Source organism: Alosa alosa, chromosome 8 (assembly GCF_017589495.1).
Source record: "Alosa alosa isolate M-15738 ecotype Scorff River chromosome 8, AALO_Geno_1.1, whole genome shotgun sequence".
Classification (NCBI taxonomy): domain Eukaryota; kingdom Metazoa; phylum Chordata; class Actinopteri; order Clupeiformes; family Clupeidae; genus Alosa; species Alosa alosa.
Genome location: NC_063196.1, coordinates 610,873 through 628,971, shown reverse-complemented (window position 1 = coordinate 628,971; position 18,099 = coordinate 610,873). Strand labels below are relative to the sequence as shown.

Below are 18,099 nucleotides of genomic sequence, written 5' to 3'. Positions count from 1 at the left end.
CACACAATAGCCTATCTATACAGGTACAAAATGTCTTTGCACATGCACACATTATTTTACACAACTGCACAACTTTGGTACACAAGTGTCTTTTCCTAAGATCACAATGTTAAAGGCCCTATAATGACTCCATACAGGTGCGGGTCATTTAAAAAAAAAAAAAAGAGTCTCAAATGCTGTTTTCTGTAGCTCTCACTTTTGCTCCACACGTGACTGAGATATTTGGTGCAAAACTGATTCGTATCCATAGCCAGAGCCATAGAATCTATATCTGTAGAGCTAGGGGGCGGGCACTCGACAGACAACCCTTTTGGCCAATCAACGGTTCTGACTGCTGAATGCTGATTTGGAGTAACGTTAGGCATTTAAAGTGAGATCATGGTCCCCTAAAGTGAGAGCTACAGAAAACAGCATTTGAGACTCCCAGCGGCAGATTCAAGCAGTTGTATTGACTTGTGTGCATGCGAGAAAATGGTCACAGACCCAGGTGATTAAATAAATGCATTTGGAAGAAAATATTCTACAGATGTGCAACTCTGTAGAATATTTTCTACAGAGTTACAGAAACAAAATTAGCAAAAATGTGAAAATAGGATGTTTTTAATTTGTGATGTGTGGCATGGTATTTGTGCTCTTGTACCGAAGGATTTGTGAAGTCATAACTGCTGTGATGAAGTTTGAATAAATTATGGGGCGGACTATGACTTTGGATTAATGTATCTCCCTCAATTTTAGCCACAGACAAATGGTTTTCACATCGTTGTAAAGCTCTTTCTTTCTCCCTTCATATTGATCCAAAACACATGCAATTTCAGTTTCATGGCTTTCTTATATGTCCGAATCAGCAGGGACGTGCACAGGAATTTTGAGGGGCAGTTGCTCTGACCTAAAAAAAAGGGCACCCAAAAAAAAAAAAAAAAAAAAACTCACGGGCTATATGAAGGACTGAGAATAACAGAGTCTTTATTAAAATATATATACACAAAGAAGTAAAACACTGATATACAGCACTCAATCACCTTAACTACTACTAATAATAACACAGAAAAACATGACTTGTGTCATGAAAATCCCTACATAATCAATATACCTATCAATATCCTATCAAGTCACTGATAGGTTTCTCCAAATTTGGGCTCATCATCTGTCCAATATTGTTATTGCCATTATCATTATTATTTTAATGCCCACTAGTGGTATTTATGTTCTGCTCAGGCAAGATCTTTTTTTAGATTACAATTATTTAGCATGCAGCTCTTTAACCCTGTACTTTCTAGCTTGGTCCTCTCATCTCATATTTGAAGATCATCTCTGTCAAGCAAGTCTCTGTCTCACCTGCTGGTTGGCTTTTTCGCAGCCAACCCTGCAGTGATGTGCTGCCCAATTTGCTGCCTCCCTGAATTGTCTCTCCCTCTCCTGAATCCACCTCTTTTCAGTGAGCATCTTGGCTTCAAACAATACCCAAAATAGTGATAGGATTTAGGCATTTAACCATTTTGAATAAAATAATTAATGTAAACATTACTTCCATCATTCATTCTTCTTGCTAAAACGAAATGTGAGAAAGTAACTATCAGCAGACATGTAGCTTAGTTTTGCCTAATGCCTACCAAAAAATAGTAGCCTAGGCTATGTGATAACGGGCTGCTTGTCTGCAAGCTATCTGTCTGATTATTTAGGCTAAACGTGGCAAACAGCTTGGATTTGTGAAGATTTTAATTCATTTCATAAAACTTGATTGTGATCGGTTTGTTATACATCAAAAACTCACCTTTTCCGACAACGTTGAGTTGTCTCACCCGACAACACTAGCCAACTAGGCTACTTTGTTTACAATATTTCCAGGCTTCAACCAGAGCTGCTCTATACATTATCCCGCTTATTACACGGCTACTTGCCAAAACGAAACAATAAACTCCCCACGATATGACTCTTTAGGCTACATAGCCTAGGCTATAGCCTATTTGTTACTGTTTCATTGTGGCTTTTGCTGAGAAACAAATAGTTTGTAACAGCACATGCTGAACTTGAATCAAACATTCTTTAGAACACAGCTGATCAAGATTCAAGATTTATTTTATTACATCTCATTATAGGTTTATAATAGAGTAAAATTTGTTGTGTTTTTTTCTCCTCAAAAAATAAATAAATGAAAGGTTGTGTGTGTGTGTTTGTAGAAAAAAAAAACCTTGTAAAAGTGCTTTCACTTTTGAATGAAGTTCCAATCCTTGCGTAGTGATATGAAAGACTAGCCTGGGTGTTCCCATGCTGCCTTGCGCGCGATTTGATTCACGCTGCTAAGGCAGCCTGGAGACAGGGTTCCCACGGATCCTTAAAAAGTCTTAAAAAGTCTTAAATACAACTTTTGGCTTTTAAGGCCTAAAAAAGTCTTAAATTGTCGGGGATGTCTTGAATTTTCGAAAGGGAGGTATTACATTTGCGTATGGGACCGCCAGCTAGTGAGCGAGCGCAAGAGAGCGAGTGAAATGTCTCCATCCATCCGAACGCAATTGTATAAGTGACTATATAAGGCTACGGGAGGAAGTGTAGGCTAGTGGTTGCAGAGTGAAGATGTTTTTCACGGGTGTGGTTAAAGGTGTGAAAACGGTAATAATATGTACAAATATGCCTTACATTTTCGTGGTTTGGCCGAGGCCTAAGAGATACTGAGGTAGCGATAGGGTGGCCATACGTTCGAATTTAGGCCGGACATATGGATTTTAAAAGTCCTGTCCGGCGTCCGGTGCAGCCTCAAGCCGGACGCTCATTTGTCCTCCTTTTCGGAGTTGCGCTAGGCATCTAGAATCTTTGCTCGGATGCAGCATGGTTTCACAAACTATGGACGCGAAGACTGCTTGTCAAATTATGCGCAGTGCTTCTGTCACTCGTCTGATAATTTGCTGCGCAATTTGGAACCACGGACTGACTTGCATTTTAGCAATCAGAAGGAAATATGTTAAGTTGATCTGTTTGCATCTTTCCAGCGTGTGTTACTGGCCTAGCCTAGGGAAGAAAATATCTGTCTAAGTTATAATACCTGTAATATCTGTCAGCAGCTTGCTTGCCAGCCTTTCCCAGTAGGCCTACTTCGCAAAAGTTGTGAAATATAACCGCATATTTTTTTTGATTGTCGGCGACTGGCTACATAAAGTGAGATGAAACCAGCAGTTTTCAGCAGGATCCGAGGAGGACCTCTCTCTTTATTAATTTAAAACAAAACAATGGGTTTCAATGTTTCAGTCAAGCTTTGGTTTGTTTAGATACAAGGATTAACTTTAATTTGCTGTGCTATATGGATGCACATAGTAACTTACATGTAGGCCTATTGAAATATTTAAATAGCTTAGTCTAACTTTGAAAAAAAAATATTGAAGGGAATCCAGTCCAGTGCACATGGTTTTGGCAAGTAATATAGGCTACTACAGATACAGGTGAAGAACAGTCAGTCTCAGCCAGAAGCACAACCAGATATGTACAGCCAACTTCAAAAGCAAGCAGCCCAGACCCTAAAATGTGGGCATTTATAGCTGTGAAGGTAATTAACACAATTATTTTTCTTTAGCCAAAATATATTTTGTAACTTCTGTAGACATCCAAGTGTCGCATGCCAGCAGCACTCTTGAGGCGTCGTCACTCACCCTCCTAAACCTCACTCCTGATCTGGGTCACGGCACCAGTTGTAACGGGAGTATTTTGCTCTCCCTAAATTTACTCTGCGTTGTGTTTTTAAAAGAAAAGTTGAAATAATGCGACGTGACGTCCGAACTGGGTCTTACTGAATTAATTTATTTCTTTCTCGTAGCTACAGGTCATCACATACAGATGCTCCTGTTGCATGATCTCTGACAAGCCCGGGGGTAGTGGGACACTTAATTAAAAGTTCATTTTCGCACCCCCTTACCCTTACATTCCTGTGGGAAAATAAAGAAAATACAAGAACTCCAAAAAGAAAAGCACAACTCATGTGGGGAAATTCAGGGAAACAACATTAACCCTGCTACACATAAAAAAATGTAAGTTGTCGTATGTATCTTTTTGCCGTGGTATAGTCTTAATTTTTCCATTAAGATGTCTTGAAAAGGTCTTAAAAGTCTTTAAATTTGCACTTGGAAAATGTGCAGATACCCTGCTGGAGACCATGGAGCAAATTTTCGCCTGAGATAGGGAACCAATCACAAAACGGGGGAAAGCAAGACGATGATGAGCTATGCACAGACGCATTTGATAGACATCCGTGGCACCCAATAAACGGATCTGGGCATTTTTTTCAAATACGAGAAAATGAACGTTTGGTTCCCAGACCACGTCTCATTGAGAAGTGGTGGCGCTAGCCAGGCTAATGAAAGACGTGAATTAGAAGCACAAAACCCATTTTCCTTGACAGCGGTCTGTTATCGAAAAATAGCAGACCACCGAACGTTGGGAAGGCCCATTCAAGTGAATGGAGCATTCTTCAGCATTATGAAGAGCCGTGTAATAAAATCTGCATAATGTATGCTGTCACGCATATCAGAAATTCTGTATTTTCTCATTTTATATCAGTAGATTATCAATACCCCCACACACACACACACACACTCACACACAGTTTTTTTTTTTTTTTGAAAGTCATAATGGTTTATCATTGTTTAACCTGTTTAGGAGTACGGTCACAAATGTGTTATTAGAATGTTTGCGAACAGAGAGTTCTACATTATGATGTCACAATTACCCTCAGAGATTTTCCCCATAGACTGAATTGAGAACACTGAAACTATAGATCGTTTGCATAGAATTCTAGAAGGAAACAGGAAAATAATTCACTCCTCAACAGGTTAAAGTAATACATCCTTAAATTTAAAAACGGTATGATCAACTTCAAGCATTTTACAAAGAAATATTGTTTTCAAAATTCAGTCAATCTCACAAATTACCTTAATTTTGTGTTAACATTTTTTAATTGTTATCAGCTGACTCATGGAAATGCTTTAAGGAAATTTTAAAAAATATATTTAGAAGGAAGGCTATATGTAAAGAAAATCCTAATAGGTTATCATAAAACTTCTTATTTTGTTAATTGTTTTTGTGTTTCGGTAGTGACAAATTTTGGGAGAAGGAAAACAATCTGAAATTAAAATGTCCAAGTATTAAAAAATGTGTACCTTAGATGTTGTACAATGCATGTGAATGAAAAGTTTTGGGAAAAAAACAATTTTTTCCAAAATGTTTCAAATTCTGAATTTGCACAAATTCGGTAGAATGGCCCATATAGTGATATTTTATATCCTTATTTTAAAGAATTCTTATATGCGTCTTGCACCATTTTACCAAGTCAAATTCCCTGTTGTGTGGAAAAAAGAAAAAAACTTAAATAAAATAAAATAATTCTGATTCTGATAATGGGCCCGCTTGGTTTAATGTTGAATGAGCTAGAAATATATATTTTTTATGTTGTCAAAAATGGCAATGCTGTTCTTCAACACTCACTCATGCATACCTAATCTCTCTTTTTTTCAGATAACAGCCTTTGATGAGCTGCAATCAGATTTCAAAGTCCCCATTGACCAGGGCAATCCACTACATGCGGTAGGAATTATATGGGGATGAACAGTGACCTTACATGCAGATCAGTTAGAATGTGTACAAGTGTGTGCAATTTATGGATGAATGCTGAACCCTCTTGCAAGACAAGCTGAGGAATTTTTGTAGACTATCATACTCTGATATGTCTAAACATTGTAACATTTATTAGTGTGAAATATAAGAATTTATCACCCGGAGAGATTGGCTGGTGGGCTGTTAATCCTGAATAACAGGACACTTATGAAGTAGATCTGGTAAAAAAAAAGTTTAATCACAGTTCCATATCAATGTTTATGAATGTTAACTATAACAATCAGGACGACGGTTGAGCCTGGAAGCAGGCTTCGCAACAATGGAATCAACTGTAAACAAGTTAACTGTTGGCTGTTATAGGGCCAAAGAAAGTTGTACAACAAACTGAACAAGTCGGCTTCTTTTTAAACGGAACCACTTGTTTCCTTTGTGTGCTATAAAGGCATGACTATTGCCTATAGTGGCAACTGGGTGATAAGCGAGATAACGGCCTTCGAGGTGTCCTTTTATACAGAATGAATGGACTTAGGTGGAGGCAACTGCCCTCTGCTGCGCGTTGGGGAGTTCTTTGCCGTTCACCCTCATCCATTAAGTAAGGGATAATGTATAGAACGCCGGTCATTATTGGGAAAATAAGTCCCAACAGGGCGAACCGGGTCTTGTTTCGCCCTGAAGGGACTTATTTTCCCATAATGACCGGCGTTCTATACATTATCCCGCTTATTATACGGCTACTTGCCAAAACGATAGGCTATGTGTCTTTACACTTATTTGTTACCGTTTCGTCGTGGCTTTTGCTGAGAAACATAGTTCGCAACACACGCTGAACTTGAATCAAATATTCTTTAGAACATAGCTGATCAATCGTCTGCTTTCACTTTTGAATGAAGTTCAAATGCAAGAAGTGACCGGAATACTTGCGGAGTGATATGATCAGCAGCACAAAACCCGTTGCCATTGACAGCGGTAATTATATGTTTGCAGCGGTAATTACATTAATTTATTTTACCGTAGAACGTTGGGAAATCCCATTCAAGTGAATGGAGCGTTCTACTAGCATTGTGAAGAGCCGTATAATAACTCTGTATAACAGGACACCTCGGTGGCCGTTATCCCTCACATGCCATAATGGAGAAAAAACCGTAACCCCCTTATTTGATTTTAGATTCAGAGAGAGATTCAGAGATTTATTTGTCACATTCAAAGGTACACATATTAAGGTGTACAAGTGGTAGTGAAATGTAAAGCTGGTTAACTCCATGACAAAATGGAAAAAAATATAAATAGAACAGATAAAAGATGATTAATAATTGTTAATAGTAATTTAATTAGATAATAAAATAAGATGGCAGTGCATAAATGCTGTTCTGACATTCTCAGGGGTGGTCTATCCTAAGGAGCTAGGCTAGCATGCAGTAGCCAGAAAAGTTTAGGGTTCAATTCTTGGCTTCCACCATTGTGCATTTGAGCAAGGCACTTAACCCCAAATTGCTCCAGGGACAATGGACTTTGTAATATAATTGAAATATATGTCACTTTGAATAATAGTGCTAAATTAATAAATGTAAATAAATGTAAATTTAGGTCTAAGAAGTTAGGGAAGATGTAGGTCTAGTTATGAAATACTGTTTTTCAGATGCAAAATTATGGAAAGTCTGGAGGTTTTGGAGCATTTGCAGAAAAGTCTATAATACTAAAAATAGACACTTGTTTTGTAAAACCATGTAACTATTTTTAAAGCCAAATCGCTATAATTTCAAGACAGGTTGTAATAGCTAAGTGGGAATTTACAGTTGCCCCCAGAATTATTGGCTCCTTGCTAAAGTTGATTAAAAAGAGGAATATAAAATCTTTTGGAAATTGATCTTAATGCCTTAAGTAAAAAAAATTAGGAAATACATTTCCTACACCAATTTTCTTTGTGAATGAATAATGTATCATAAATAAATACATGTTCTTCCTTAAAATACAGGGGTCATAAGTATTGGCACCCCTACATTAGATCCCCCATTTGCTACAGACTACAGACGCTCGCTCGTTACTTGCCTCTGGTTTCAAACGCAGCTCAACGCTGTTCTAACGCAAGTCGGAATCCCAGCAGGATTCTCATTATTTACTCATTATTTATGGTGCAGTCACCAACGCAGCAAATAACGGTCTGTCCGATCAATATCAAAACTGTTGGCCGTGGTCCTCCGATGCCCATCACTCTAATATCAGATCAAATCTCTCTGATCTGAGGAAAGTGCACCTTGCGCTCTCTAGTTGAATTTGTTTCGCGTGGTACTGGCCATAGGGTCCCTTTAACGCAATTTTTGGGGTGTATGGCAGAATCCTGCACGACTCCTGCCTGCGCAGTTGACTCCTGCACGAGCCCGCAAATCACTTCAGGATCCTGGCCAGAGACTTCGCCAAACATGCTTTTCTATTATGCTATTATATCTTTATGCAAATTACGGAATGGAAACTAGTGAAAATGTGTTTAATGGAGTGGAAGATATGATGACTTGTTGCCTATAAGTATTGTAATGGTGTAAAAAAGTCAAACTAAATAGTCAAGTTTAAAATAAACTATTACCAGTTTACCATATTAATATATTATAGGCTACCCTACAAACCTATAGAACTACTGTAGGCCTACCATGAGAGTCTCCTAACCTCTGTGTTTTTTTCTCTTGAAGTTGAAGATACGCTTTTATAGAGTTAAGCATTCTTCCTAAAGATTATGTTGAGAAATATTTATCTTGGACAGTAGGTAACCAGGTAGGCCCTACAGAAATGGTCAGCGTGAAAACGCTGAAGGTGGGTTGAGCTCTGCCCATATTGAGCCGAGCCCTGATCTGCAAGCTGCAGCCAGGGGCTTCTCAGAGGTGTCAAGTAACGAAGAACAAATACTTTGTTACATTACTTAAGTTGAAATTTTGGGTATCTATACTTTACTGAAGTAATTATTTTTGAGCCGACTTTCTATGTCTACTCCTTCCATTTTCATGCAAGTATCTGTACTTTCTTACATTTTAAAAAATATCCTCCTACATACATACTATCCTCCTAATACACCTATTTCATTTCGGCTTGTTTTCATTCCGGCTTGTCATTGTTCAAAAAAACCCCCAAAAAACTATCCAGATAGAGAGAATTTGATTGTGGTTGGACGAGAAGTATAATCATATACCATTCCGACACCCTATTGGTTTGTACGCGATCCATCACACCACCTGGACATGATACAAATCACACTCCAACAAGGACATAGCAAATGTGTAGCGAAGTAGCCTACAAAGATGTCCATGGCAGAGAAGGTAACTTGAGCTGTAAGAAGATAACAGCCGGCAGCCGTGGCCCACTGGTTAGCACTCTGGACTTGTAACCGGAGGGTTGCCGGTTCCAGTGGGCCACGGCTGAAGTGCCCTTGAGCAAGGCACCTAACCCCTCACTGCTCCCCGAGCGCCGCCATTGTAGCAGGCAGCTCACTGCGCCGGGATTAGTGTGTGCTTCACCTCACTGTGTGTTCACTGTGTGCTGTTTGTGTTTCACTAATTCACCGATTGGGTTAAATGCAGAGACCAAATTTCCCTCACGGGATCAAAAAAGTATATATACTTATACTTATACTTATAACTTGAGCGGTAAGCTGAGAGAGTATGATATTATCAGTCGATTATTAAAATATTATTATATATTCTACAAAATAGTGTAGTAACCTAGTAACGTACTAATGGTAAATTTGCAATGTATGCTAGGTACATCCCAAGACATGCCATGGTTTGCTTGCTAGTTATCTGAGCTTATATTATTGCTATATGCAATATTTGTAAGTTAATTGTGCAAAGCTATATTCTACAGCTAGTTGATAAACCATGTACTAAGGGCAGATGATGATGAGCATGATCCTGTCTGTGTATGAGAGTGCGTGTACCTGAGTGGGGCAGGTCCTATGGGTCCAGGTAATAGGCCTAACTACCAACTATCAGCCAAATGCTGTTTAAAATTAATTTAGTCAGACTATCTCATCAATAATGCTACTTTTCAGTCATGTTGCTTGTGGTCCTAATTTTGTTATCTTACATCCGTTGCCTTCACAGATTACAAATAAAGGTTATTGATAACATGCCTCTAAAGTTTGACTTTTTGCACCATTAACCCTTTCGTGCCCGTGCCGAACATTCCATTTTTGGTGCTGGATGACCTCCTTACACAAAAAAACTTATTTCTTGAGTATAATACATACCATCAATGGGATATACATACCATTGTAATCAGAAGGGTCAGTTCTATCAAATGATGTAAAATACATATGGTAATGTTGATATAGTAATGAACAGTCTTTGAAAATCCTCTCCAAATGTATACCAAAATTCGTTAAAATTGAATTTCATTCGCATAAAAATGAATTTTCATCATATTTCTATACGAGATAGAGAAAAATATAGAGTGTATGACATGTTCAGCAAGTTGTGGGCTATTTAACAAAAAGACTGAATTGGAATATCATTAACCTTTCAAAAGTTATGATAAATTAAGTGATAAGTGTAAAAAAATGCAGGAAACGGGATTTAGAATGTTGACAGAATTCACATTCTCTTTCTCACCAAAAACATAAAAGTATGCATAAAAACTAATAATGAAGTCAGACACAATGGTTTAGATTTATTTGGTCCATAAGAATAAACCATTTATTTGTATATAAGCAAATGCTACAGTCAACAATAATGATTTATAAAAGAAAAACATGTACCTTACCAGTAATACAGGAAGTAAGTATACTGTATATTTATTGAAGATCAATTCTGAAAAGACATAGAATACATTTGATTCAACAGATACAACTTCCTTATATAAATTAGTGTAATATGAAAATGATATACATCTGTAAAATGTATTATTTATGAAAAGCTAGGAATACAATCAACTTCAACATCACTCAAAAATCAATGTGTCTAAACATTTGAAAGTGGATTACATAGAACAAGCCTGTTGAGAATAAACACATACACACATATACACACAAACTCACACACACACACACACACACACACACACACACACACACACACACACACACACAGAGGAGGATAGGGAAAGGTGGGGTGGGGAACCTGAAGGTTAAACACAGAAGACCTATGACTCATAACTTAAACGCATCCCCTTCTGTAGAATGCCAAATCTGACAGCAATTTTGTTTAGCAAAAAGCAGTCACCTACCGCTAAACTCCAGGCCATACAAGCTACTTTAGTGTTATTATGTATTGTTTTATAACAAAGCCAACAATTTTTCTTTGGCTCCTGCTGTACAGGAATATGTACTTGATGAAAAGACGACAGAGTAGTAGTTGGAGCAGCTGAAGGCGAGGCTGAAATTTTTGACGGAAATGCCTGCCAGCTGTTGTGATAGATTTTAAGCCAAAGTCTTTCTGGCTGTAGCTACCAAACCTAGGTTCAACACCAGATTCTGCATTGCCAAACTTGAAATAATAAGAAACTACTGAAACAGCAATGTCAATGGAGAAAAAGTGTACACAATATGTATTTCTCATTTGGTCAACGCCCCTGATCCCTTCAGAGACTTGGTTCCCAGTAGTAATGGATATTAGGGAGGGAAGTGAAGTCCCATGTCAATGATCAATCCCAGAAAACTGTGAAACTCTTCTGGGGTCTCTTAGATCCCATGCCCCTGCACTGTGTGTTTGCATCTGACTGGCCTACTAAGCACAACCTCCCACCCGTTCCGGTTGGTAAAACCACATATGCCTGGGACAACAACATAAAAATCAACATAACAAGTCTATTTCACAGTGTTTTAGTGGCAGTCTACACCACCCTATGCACGCCACCTAAATCTATACCTTCTTCCTCCATCCTCACATGGTCTTCAACATTGTGAGCGCAAGCTCATCAGCAGTCAGCTACCTCTTCAGGCCTGCAAGGAGGTCTGTGTAGGTCTTGTCATCCTCCATCTGAAACAACAAAATCATACAAATGTAATACATTTATTAAGTTAAAAAATAAAATCACAAAACTACAGATGTGTGCGTGTGTGCACATACATACACAAGAAGAGGTAGCCTAAACTATTGAAGCATTTTGAGTAACTCAAAAATATTTAGAAGTATGAAAAGTCATTTTATTACACATGGGTTTAGCTACCCTAAATCTGATTGCCTGGCTGGCATTAAGATAAAGACAGATTACATTTCACCTAGTAACTAACTGCTTAAATGCAATAATGACATTTCTGATATAATATGTGATTTCACATCATGTTTTCTATAAAACTACATATTGAGAAGAGTAGAATATCAAGTCATGCCATCTTAGAAAATGTTGAGACAAGCATGTCTGATGTTTGTCATTTAGAAGCAAGGTAAAACAGTTCACTACAAACTGCCTAGCGAGGTAACAACCCGATGAGAGGCAATACGTTAATTAGCACTACATTTCTGACAGAATCCGTGATTTCACATCTTGTTTTCTACAACTACATATTGAGAGGAGTAAAAATATCGGCTCAACTTATTTCATGTAAGAGAACGCAACTTAGAAACGCGAAGCCCATTGATTTATTCAGCTTTGGTATGCTATACTGACTTGCCAATATAATGCTTACCTAACAAGCAAATTGGTACTAGAAAACAAACTTACTTACAGGTTATATACTAACAGGTTTTTAAATGAAATTGTCAAATGAAAATAACTGATATCAAAAGCAAACGAGAATACTGCAAGCAGTTCAGAGTAATGCAGCTAGCTAAAGTTACATGAGGATGCACTTAGCCCCCCGCTATGCCATAATGTTGACGCTGATGAGAAAGCATATTACTGTCAAATAACATGATTTTATGAATACAAATTAAGATTAACCATAACTAGAAACAATGTAAAATATATATTACCTCAGTTTATCCAGCTGTGTGGTTTCCAGTCGAGGTAAACTCCAACGAAGTGCAGGTGGCATCTGGCGGTCCATGTTAAAATGTACGACTGAAGTGAAAAGTTTTTTTCACGACTCATCTTCAAGTATCCAAAACATTTTGGCGCCATAAACCCCTTAACCAATCATATCAAATTGAAGCTTATGTTGTCAGCATTACGGGGAAGATTTCAGAAATAAAATCAGTCATTGGACAGCTGAGATATTAGATGATTGGTCATCGTTAAAATTTTAACGAAATTAGAACGGTCGGGCTTGTAAGGGTTAATACTTATCGGCAACTAGTCATCATATCTTCGGCTCCATAATACACATGTTAATGCTCAATACTACATACACTGCGTTCTAAATTATTATCCAAATTACATTTTTCTCAGATTTTCCTAAATAGTTGATGCAAATGACAGTCAGCATAATTTTCAAGTCATCAACCGTTAATCAGCGCCATGGACACACCGCAGATTGCGAACGCTGTCAGACCCAAGTTTCCGTCGTATTTATCAATCGTTCAATCCTTAGTGTAATCTGCGCCTTTCTCTGCCTTTCTCCTTTCTCTTATTTGAGTATATTTCAAATTTTATTGAACAAACCTCCCAATGATAACAGTATTTTGCACTGTTCCAAATTATTATGCACAACAGAGTTTCAAGACATTTTATAGGTTGTAAAGAACTAAAAATGGTAATTTGTTGAATTTGCAGCATTAGGAGGTGATATAAATTAAATCAAAAGTTATTTCAATCAAAAACATCTTAATAGGCCAAGTTACATGTTAACATAGGACCCCTTCATTGATATCACCTTCACAATTCTTGCATCCATTGAACGTGTGAGTTCTTGGAGAGTTCCTGCTTTAATGTCTTTGCAGAATAGCCTCCCAGAGCTGCAAGAATGTCAGAATAGCCTCCCAGAGCTGCTGCTTGGATGTGAACTCCCTCCCACCCTCATAGATCTTTTGCTTGATGAGGCTCCAAAGGTTCTCAATAGGGTTGAAGTCAGGGGAAGATGGGGGCCACGCCATGAGTTTCCCTCCTTTTATTATGCCCATAGCAGCCAATGACCCAGAGGTATTCTTTGCAGGATAAGATGGTGCATTGTCATGCATAAAAATGATTATGCTATGGAAGGTATGTTTTTTTTTTTGTACCACGGAAGAAAGTGGTCAGTCAAAAAACTCTACATACTTTGCCGAGGTCATTTTCACACCGTCAGGGACTCTAAAGGGGCCTACCAGCTCTCTCCCCATGATTCCTGCCCAAAACATGACTCCGCCACCTCCTTGCTGACGTCTCAGCCTTGTTGGGACATGGTGGCCATTCACCAACCATCCATTACTCCATCCATCTGGACCATCTAGGGTTGCACGGCACTCATCCGTAAACAAAACTGTTTGAAAATTAGTCTTCATGTATTCCTGAGCCCACTGCAACCGTTTCTGCTTGCAAACTTCTTGAGGATCCTACACCTTGAGCTTCCCAGGACTCCAGAGGCACCAGCAGCTATAAATACCTGTTTGCTGCTTTGTAATGGCATTTTAGCAGCTGCTCTCTTAATTCTATGAATTTGTCTGGCAGAAACCTTCCTTTAGGGTATGTTCAGACTGAGGGCCAGATTGGAAGGAGCTGAAAGTGGCAGATTGCGTTTGTCATGTCATGCATATGCATTCATAGGAGGATCCAGGGGAAAGTGGGAGTTTAGCATAAAAAAGATGGGAAGGGAAGAGTAAAGAGCGCCTAATTATGTATTCCGCGGTATGTACAGACTGCTCCTGAAAGCGCACGTCTATTCTGCGCCTAAATACTTACACCTTGTAAAAGCAGGTGTTAATCCAAACTGCAGTTCAATGTGTCAATAAGAGAACCTTTCAAAGACAACAGAATCGCTATTTAGAGCACCAGTTTTTGTGGTGAAAGTATTTGTACTACCAAAAGCAACCTCAACTTTCGTTGGCCTTTCGAATGTCTTACTTTCACTTTCACTTTCACTTTCACGTCATTCACTTAAACTTTCCTACTTGCTAGATTTGACTAATCTTCCATAGCCTACGTGCACAAGTAGTTTGAGTAGAACTACTGATCTTCATTATCTCCGCTTGTTTACATCTTATCATGTATGGTATTATTTCATGATCGCTAAACGTTTGATTCTTTTTAATGTTGTCATCAGTTAACTTCATTCAACTGCGCTTGTATTTAGGCACTGCCATTCAGTTGTGGACGTTCGTAAAATTGCGTTTATGGGCGGAGAAAGGCAGAGAAAGGCGCAGTTTACAGTAAGGATTGAACGATTGATAAATACGATGGAAACTTGGGTCTGACAGCGTTCGCAATCTGCGGTGTGTTGTCCATGACGCTGATAACGCTACGTTCGCAAATGTACGTACAGCTGGCCCTAAGTGTCTTTTTTTGCAGCTGCCGGCGTCCGTCTTACATTATAATCCTATGGAGTAGACCGTGCTTTCAAAAAAGACGTCGGCTTCTTTTAAACCGCAACCGTCTTTTTCTGCAGCTCAGAAGTTGAGAAATATTCAACTTCTAGCGGAAAAACGCCATACGGCATGCTGTCTTTTTTACAGCTAACCAATCACAAGCGGATTACCAAGATCTGTGGTTTCCATTGACAACAAGTAAAAAATGGAGAAGGTGACAGAACACTGGTCGAGAGACTCGTTTTAGTGTCTGAGTATAGGGAATTGTTTGACATGACTTCACAACTTTACCACAACATACCAAAAGCAATAGCCAACCCCAATTTTTTCTTCTGCGATATTTTGTATCCACACGTAACGTTAGTTACTTTGCCTATCGCAAAAAAAAACCCCAGCTTCCGGCTGCTTTTTGGAACAGATTTTTTTTCAAACTGAAAAAACGGTCTGCATAACTTCTTTTGTCAGAAAAAGACGCTAAGTCTGAACGTACCCTTATTATGCTTTTGTCTGCACAAACCCGCCTGTGCTCTGAATCAGCGACAAATTTCTTCACAGTACGATGATCACTCATACGTTTTCGGGAAATATCCAATGTTTTCATACGATACCAAAATTATGACTTTGATACGATACCTGCCATAAATATCTCGATACTGAAACGATACCACGGTGAAAATCTATCTGGAAAAGAAAGGACGCAGACCTCCTCCAAGTGTATTGAGCCATTTGTGTTGAATTTGGTGCACTTTTGTAGTGTGCAGGTCAATTCTGGGTTCTAAACTTCCTACATAATTCTTTTTTTTAAGAATTAATTGTTTTCAATTTATTGATATTTATAGTGTTATCACCATTGCCATGGTCTCAAAACACTTAAACAATTTAAATATTATATAATTAAAATAAAACAAAATTATAAATTAAAATTTGTATAGTGGAATAAAACAGTTGGAATAAAAACATGAATGAGTAAATACGTAAGACAAAACATACAATAAACAACAATAAAAACTGTATGAGACAGTAAAGACCGTACATATCCCCTGGTAAATATGAACAATAAAGCAGCAGAGTCAGTGAAGCAAGGGTGATCAAAGAGCTAGTGGTTGACCAAAATGTTGAGAAAAAAGAAAGGGTTTTACTCTGGATTTAAAACAGTCCACAGAGCCCGCCTCTCTGACATGTAAAGGGAGGCTATTCCAAAGTGTAGGTGCACGATAGGCAAATTACCTGTGTCCAGCTGATTTCTTATTTACAGATGGAACAATCAGATGGCCAGCACTCATAGAGCGCAGAGCAGGGCTTAAGGAGTTCACTCAAGTAAACAGGTGCAAGATTATGCAAGGCTTTGTATGTTAAAAGAAGGATTTTAAAATCAGATCTGGCTTGTACTGGCAGCCAGTGAAGAGAAGCTAGGACTGGTGTAATGTGACTGTATTTCTTCACTTACATTAAGACTCTCAGTGTTCTGGACAAGTTGGAGGCTTCGTGTTGTACTTGCTGTGAGACCAGAGAATAAGGCATTGCAATAATCAAGTCTTGACGATACAAAAGCATGAACCAGTGTTTCGGCATCACGGAGAGATGACATGGATCTAATCTTAGAAATATTGCCTAGATGGTAGAAAGCGGATCGAGTGACCGCTTTGATATGGGGCTGGAAAGTAAGATTAGAGTCAAATGTAACACCAACATTTTTAACAGTTGGGCTCTCAGAGATAATGCAGTTGTCAATTTTTACAGACAGATCATCCGGCAGGTTATTACTCCTAGTTAGTAGTCAGTAAAATGGTAATTTGATTAAGTAAATGTGATTAAGTCCTTTATTGTTTGTTATGGTTCATTTACATTGTGTTGTGTTTTGGCAATAAAGTACCTTTAAATAGCCAAAGTAGGCTAGATCAAGGTGTTGAAATTACTGCATGCATCACTGAATGCTATGCAGAGGGGTCTAATCTTTAGGCCATCTGATGTAGGCTACCCTAGGCCTTCCGTGTTTGTGGGATTTCTTTCACAGTTGCAGGAAAAAGTGAAGATAGTCTTCTTTGCTCCCAGTGTAGGCTACAAGTTCGACGTTCCAACCAGGTCTTCGTCAGATAGGCCTACACCATTACCAGTTGCAATGTATCTGTGTACATTACGTCTATTTCTTTGATAACATTATTTGCTACCACGTAATAATAAGTGCTATTATTATTAGGACTATTAACACGCTGTAGTGGTATTATATGCTGTGGGCTTTAATTTCGGACATTTCGGGCAATAATTATTGAACAAATTGCAGTCTACATGCCATGACAAACATAGTAGACAAACATTACCTAGCCTGGGTGCCAGTCCGAACTTAGTCCCGCCCACAATGTTTGAGGTCGGGAAGTTCGGTCTGGCATTGATCCATAGTGGCGCGAGTATGCTCGCCCAAAAGCTGGCAGGCCAATGAAATTGTCAGGGCGGGCTTTATACGATGATGGACAGATGCTCAACAGTAACGTAATCAACCACATCACCAAAGAGCACTTGGGTTGAATTCGTTTACAACAACGATGGCTGCCGCTGGAGAATTGAGATGTAGATTCTGCTATCAGGTCTGTTCTAGAAGATGTCGACAGCGAATTAATTTTAAAAGAGGAACAGAGTAACGGGATCAAGGCATTTGTTGATAAGAAATATGTTTTTGCCGAAGCAACTGAAATGGGCATCACGGCGATGCAACTCGGCGTGCACGACGAGGTGGAAATAGCCAGCAGTCGTTGCCAGATCCTTTTTTGAAGCCCGGAATCCTGGCTGCTGAACAACAAGTGGAGGGACATGCTAGGCTCCGATGTTTTTCAAGCCAACGTAATGGGTATCGTCGTGGACGAAGTTCATCTACTTACAAATGGTAAGAGAATCTAACTGTCTGACTTAGTAAATAACTCCCAATGTCGTGATATGAATCCCATGCTGTAAACATAGTAGGTATCATTGTACGTTCGCTAACTCAGACTTGGTACAATCATAACGTTAGTGTGATTGTAGCGAACTAGCTGTTAAAATATTCTAATGTAGGTTACTGTTTTATTTCTATCAGTGGTCTGGCTGCAAAAGGGCAGACGCCATTTCGCGACAGCTTCGCCAAGTTGGGGGACCTTAGATCCTTAGTTAAAGC

The 18,099-nt window shown here is 38.7% G+C and overlaps 1 protein-coding gene across 3 annotated transcripts in view; it reads left to right on the top strand.

Moving 5' to 3' along the window:
- Nucleotides 1-18,099, top strand: part of cnih3 (cornichon family AMPA receptor auxiliary protein 3) — a 145,237-nt gene that overhangs the window by 21,444 nt on the left and 105,694 nt on the right. For all 3 annotated transcript variants that reach the window (XM_048251299.1, XM_048251298.1, XM_048251300.1), the window contains exon 2: nucleotides 5,497-5,565. In XM_048251299.1, coding sequence (XP_048107256.1) covers nucleotides 5,497-5,565 — 69 coding nt within the window. The remainder of the gene's footprint in view (nucleotides 1-5,496; nucleotides 5,566-18,099) is intronic.